Raw genomic sequence first — 5,529 nt, 5'->3', positions numbered from 1 at the left:
AAAAAACCCCAACAACAATAATACTCATCTTTCCCAGGAATCAACGGAGGCAGCTGAGGGATACTCGCGGCGTGAAACGCTCTTTGGCAGTTTTGGCATCTGATACAGTACTCTTGATAAACCCTAGGATACTCATGGAGACTGTAACAGTACGGACACGCCGTCCAAAACGTAGCCATCTTCTCATTGATTGTTGTTTTCTTCTTCCTCCCCTGATTGAGATCTACTTTGGTGAAGATGAGATTCAAATCCCGATCGAATTGAGATTTCTTTGAAGGTGTTGACAGGACTTCCCATGCATCGAGCACGAATTTGAAAGCTTGATCGGCGAATGGGAAACGGTTTTTGTCAGGGTGGAGGAGAAGAGCGAGACGGCGGTATTGTTTCTTGATTAGATCGTTGTCTGTTGAAGATTGTTCTGGATCTTCGATCTGGAGGATCTCGTACCAGTTCGGTTGGTTTTTGACGAGATTCTGTGACGCGGATGAGAGCAAGACGTCGACGACGGCGAGTATTTGATCGGTGCCTTCTAAGAGAGGCTCTGTCTCTTGAGCTAAGATTGCAAACTCTTTTGAACCGTTCAGATCTCGTGACTCCAGAAGCTTCTCTGCGATTCCTAGAAGACGCTCGGCTTCTGCTCGGTTACCGTTCATCTTCTTCTTCGATTTCAAAACTTCTCTTTCCCTTTTTTTTTTTTTGGCTATGGCGGAGAAAACGGTGAGCAGATCTATTTTATCGAGAAGACGATGATGAAAAAGGCTCTCTCATTGGCTGTGTGTGAAAAAATGTGACAAACAAAATAAATTAAATTAAATTTTGCTGATATGAAATTTAAGAGAAACAATTGACTGTATCTGATGGTATAATACAATTTACAATTAAAAAAAGTTTACAAAATTGATTCAGCTAGGTGAGTTATAAATAAAAAAATAGTTATCGGTTATTTATTTTAGGTACATTCACATATACATAAATAAAATTGCTATAAAAAAAGGTTTTTTTTTTTTTTAATCGTCTTTAATTCAAAAGAAGGAAAAAGGTTTGCAAAGGAAAATACAAAGAAGGGAGAAAGCAGAGATTAAAGTAGACGACATGGGAGGAGCTAACTATGGCTCTCTCGTACAATCTGGTCGTGTAACCAAGCGGGGCCTCCCAGAGCTAAGTAAGTATTCAGCCTGCCGTTGCGAGTAACACTCTTCGCAATTGACCGTGCTACACCATTCGATTTCGGAGTCGCTAAATGAATCGAGACAACCTGCATTTGCTTGATGACCTGATTAATCTTGTAGAGACTAGACCGATACTTAGGCCAATCCTGAGGTCTCTCAAGAGCTTGCGTAACTGCCCCACAATCTGTCCACACTTCACACGAGAGTATACGTAAGTCCCGCAGACTTTCCGAGTTGCAGCTATACGGTTCACTGTTGGTAGAAACGCGTGTCGAGAATGAAACAGAACATCACCAGCATGATTCCTAAGGATCCAGGCTCCACCAGCAAAGAAACAACTATTGACCCAAGATGCACATAAGTTGCATTTCAGAGTCCCAACAGACGGTCTAGTCCAACTCTTGGAAAGAGGCAGAGCCCGTCCTTCCCCCACACCATGAGTTTGTTCCAAGATTTGCAGTCTGTTCTGGTTTAACCACTCCTCTGCATCTGCCACAGCTCCGGCAATAAGGACATGAGGATCCTGTACCCGACTTGTGAAAACAATAGAGTTACGTGCCTTCCAAATCTCCCATAGTATCCAAGGTATAGCGACCCGCATCCTCACAGGCACTTCAGTTTTGGAGAGTAAACTCAACAAATAAGCAATGTTCTCTGAGACCAATGCAGTAAAGCCTGGGTCGGCAATGTCAAAGCTGTAGCAGACCAAACATCTCTCGCCAGGGCACAATGAAACAAAACATGCGAGACCGTTTCTTATTCCGTCTCACAAACTTGACAAATAAGATTAATTTGCAATCCATTCCGTCGTAAACACTCTGCAACCGCCAAAGCACCGAATAACACCCTCCATAGGAACATTCTAATTTTTGGAGCCGTTTCCACTGTCCATATCTTCCCTTTGAGAACATTCAAAGCTTGTGAGCTTTCTGACGCCTCACCACTTCCTGCATAACATTTTGATAGCAGCCAATAACCACTCTTAACAGAATATTTCCCATCCATGGTATACGCCCACACCAATATATCCTGTAAGCGACAATCAGGAGGAAAGGATCTGATTTTGGTGACATCACAAGGAGGGAAAAGATCTTGCAACCTCTGAATATTCCAATCTCCCTGAGTAGTAATGAGCTCCGAAACTTGGAGGTTCAGATTAATCATTTGTTCCTTATTACATGGTCTTCTTGGCAGATCATTAAAAACCCATTTGTCCAACCACACATTGGTATTCTGACCGTTACCTATAGAAGTCATTAGGCCCTTTTCCAGTAATTCTCTACCAAAGAGGATACTCCTCCATGCGTATGAGGGTCGCGGACCAGGTGTCGCCTCCATGAGCGACGTTGTGGGGAAATATCTGTCTTTGTAGACACGCGCCAACAAGGAGGATTGAACATCCAGCAAATGCCACACTTGTTTCGCAAGGAGAGCTTGATTGAACCGGCCAATATCCCGAAAGCCTAATCCACCCTGATCTTTCGATTTGCACATGTTCTCCCAAGAGACCCAATGCATCTTATGTTTCTCTTCGAGTGCGTTCCACCAAAAGTTGGCCATAGCACTTGTTATCTTCTTGCACTGATGTTTAGAGAGTCTGAAGCAGGACATTGCATACACCGGAAGTGCCAACGCTACAACTTTAAGCAACACTTCCTTGCCCCCCAAGGAAAGGGTCTTTTCAAACAATCCTCGTAACCTAGAAGTCAAGCGATCCGTAATGTATGCTAACATATCTTTCGTAGAGCCACTGAAACACTCCGGGAGCCCTAAATACTTCCCAGCTCCACCCTCTTGTTCAATTCCTGTAAACAGCCCAATAACCCTTCTCATATATGGATCTAGCTTCTTCCCAAAGGTTATCGATGATTTTTGGAAATTTATCTGTTGGCCAGAAGCCTCACCATACAGTTGTAAGCATTGCAACAAGTTCGAACATTCCTTCAAGCTGGCACGACACAAGAATAAGCTATCATCAGCAAAAAGAAGATGTTGGATCGACGTACAATCCGGAGTAAGTTTCAAGCCTGTAAGTCGACCCTCCTGTTCTGCCTTATTCATTATATGCACGAGTGATTCAGCACAAAGGATAAATAGAAAGGGCGATAAGGAATCACCCTATCGTATTCCCCTCTCCGGTTTAATGAAGCCATACTCCTTCCCGTTGATAAGAACCGAGTAAGTGACTGACCGTACACAACTCATAATCCACTGCACCCATTTGTTGTTAAAACCAAGCTTCAAAAGTAACTCTTCAAGGAAGTTCCATTCCACTCGATCGTATGCTTTCGACATATCAGTCTTGATAGCCAAAAACTCCGTATCACACCCTGATTTTGTCTGAAGAACATGAACTAATTCATGTGCTAACAGGATGTTATCTGAGATAAGACAACCCGATACAAAAGCCCCCTGTGTATCTGAGACGATCGAAGGTAGAAACCGCTTGAGTCTTTGGCATAATACTTTAGACACCGTCTTGTATATCACCGAGCAAAGACTAATGGGGCGGAGATATGACATGCTTGTAGGATTCTGTACTTTTGGGATCAAGCAAATCTGTGTAAAATTCCATTCAGATGGAAGATGTCCAGTTTCAAAAAACTGTTGCACCTCCTTCACCACCTGAGGACCAACAATATCCCAGTACTCTTTTTAAAAGTGACTTGACATTCCATCCGCACCCGGTGTCTTCTCTCCCTTGATACTAAAGACTGCATTCTTTATCTCTGCGGCAGTGACTGGACGAGTTAGATCCTCATTCATACGGTCCGTGACTCGAGGCTCCATACCCTCCAAAGCCTCCAATATAGCCGGCGGATTGGAGCTAGTGAACATCCTGCGGAAGTATGCCACTACCACCTCACCCTTAGAACCTTCTGAGAATTGTTCCAAACCGTTATCGTCAAAGAGAGAGAGAATCTGATTCTGACTTCTTCTCCGCTTAACACTACCATGAAAGAACTTCGTGTTGCGATCACCACCCTGCAACCACTGTTCTCTACTTCTATCTTTCCAATACAGCTCTTCTGCCCTGTAGTTTTCAGCCAATTCCCACCGTAAGGTTTGCATGACTTGTAAATTAGGGTGTAGCTTGGTACCTTCCTCTTCAAGCTTATCTCTAACTTGCTGAATCCGAACTTTGGAATTCAGATTTTGCGATCTTTTCCATCCAGAGATAGCTCGTCTACACTCCACAATTCTATTCATCACCGAAATCTGTCCCGTAGCCACTCCTTTAGTCCAACCCGCCTGGACCACTGCAGAGAAGTCCGGTTTAGACATCCACCTTTTGTTAAACATAAACCATCCTGTTCTGGATGCATTATCATTCGCTAAACGCAACAGGATAGCTCGATGATCAGAACCAATTCGTTCAAGATACTCGCTCTGTCCTCGTGGAAACAGGTGGAACCACGCTTCATTACCTAGAGCTCTATTCAGACAACACTAGATCCACATGTTATTTCGTTTACCAGCACAAGATAACTTGTTCCCAATACTCGGAACCTCCCGTAGACGGCAGTCATTGATCATATTCCGAAACAGAAATAATGATGACTCCACCCGTGCTGGTCCCCCTAGCTTCTCCTCATTGCTTAACAATTCATTCAGATCACCTATAACCAACCATGGATCATCCCTAGAGATTTCGATGTCAATTAATGCATCCCATACACCTTGTCGCAACCCGCTTACCGGATCACCATAGACACAAGAGATGTAAAACGAAAGTGATCCAAGTTTAACCTTTACATCTATGATCCTATGATCCGCAGCAAGCACTTCCACTTCATATGATGACTTCCAAAACAACGCAAGACCACCACTCAACCCAATAGGATCCACAATATGAGAATGCTCATATCCTAATCCTCTCTGAAGATTCACCACTCTTTCTCTGGAGTTTATAGTCTCCAGGAGGAACATAAAGTCCGGGAAATGTAGACAACACATTTACCTCAGATAAGGAATTGTCAAGGTGCCCCCCAATCCTTCACAGTTCCAACTCAAGAAACTCATACTTGCGTTGGCAGTTCCTCATGCGGAACCGCCTTCCCTTCACCGTGTTTAGCGATCTTTGATGATACTTGAGTCTCATCAGTAGCTTTCCGTTTTGACACCGCCACTTCTTCACCTTCAGCAATCATAAGCAAATTTTTAGCTCCAGTCTCCTGTGTTAGTTTTGCAACCTGAGCCTTTCTCTTCCACTGGTTTGGCCTTCGACGCTTCTTCTGATTTTTATTGATGCCGGAAGAACCAGCAGAGAAGCTAGTTCGTGGACCCGTAGCACCGTGACCAGAAAAAAACAGCATAAGTAGAAGCAACCGGGTGTGACTGAACAGACCTTGTAGGCCTA

General features: G+C 43.8%; 1 protein-coding gene across 1 annotated transcript in view; it reads right to left on the bottom strand.

Moving 5' to 3' along the window:
* The window catches only part of LOC109132644 (dnaJ homolog subfamily B member 14-like), a 2,531-nt gene extending 1,720 nt beyond the window's left edge, over positions 1-811 (bottom strand). The window contains exon 1 of the mRNA XM_019244431.1: positions 1-811. Coding sequence (XP_019099976.1) covers positions 1-653 — 653 coding nt within the window. The 5' untranslated portion in view covers positions 654-811.

This window comes from Camelina sativa, chromosome 4 (assembly GCF_000633955.1).
Source record: "Camelina sativa cultivar DH55 chromosome 4, Cs, whole genome shotgun sequence".
Classification (NCBI taxonomy): domain Eukaryota; kingdom Viridiplantae; phylum Streptophyta; class Magnoliopsida; order Brassicales; family Brassicaceae; genus Camelina; species Camelina sativa.
Note: the sequence above shows the minus strand (reverse complement) of the source record. Positions and strands in the feature narration are given on the sequence as shown.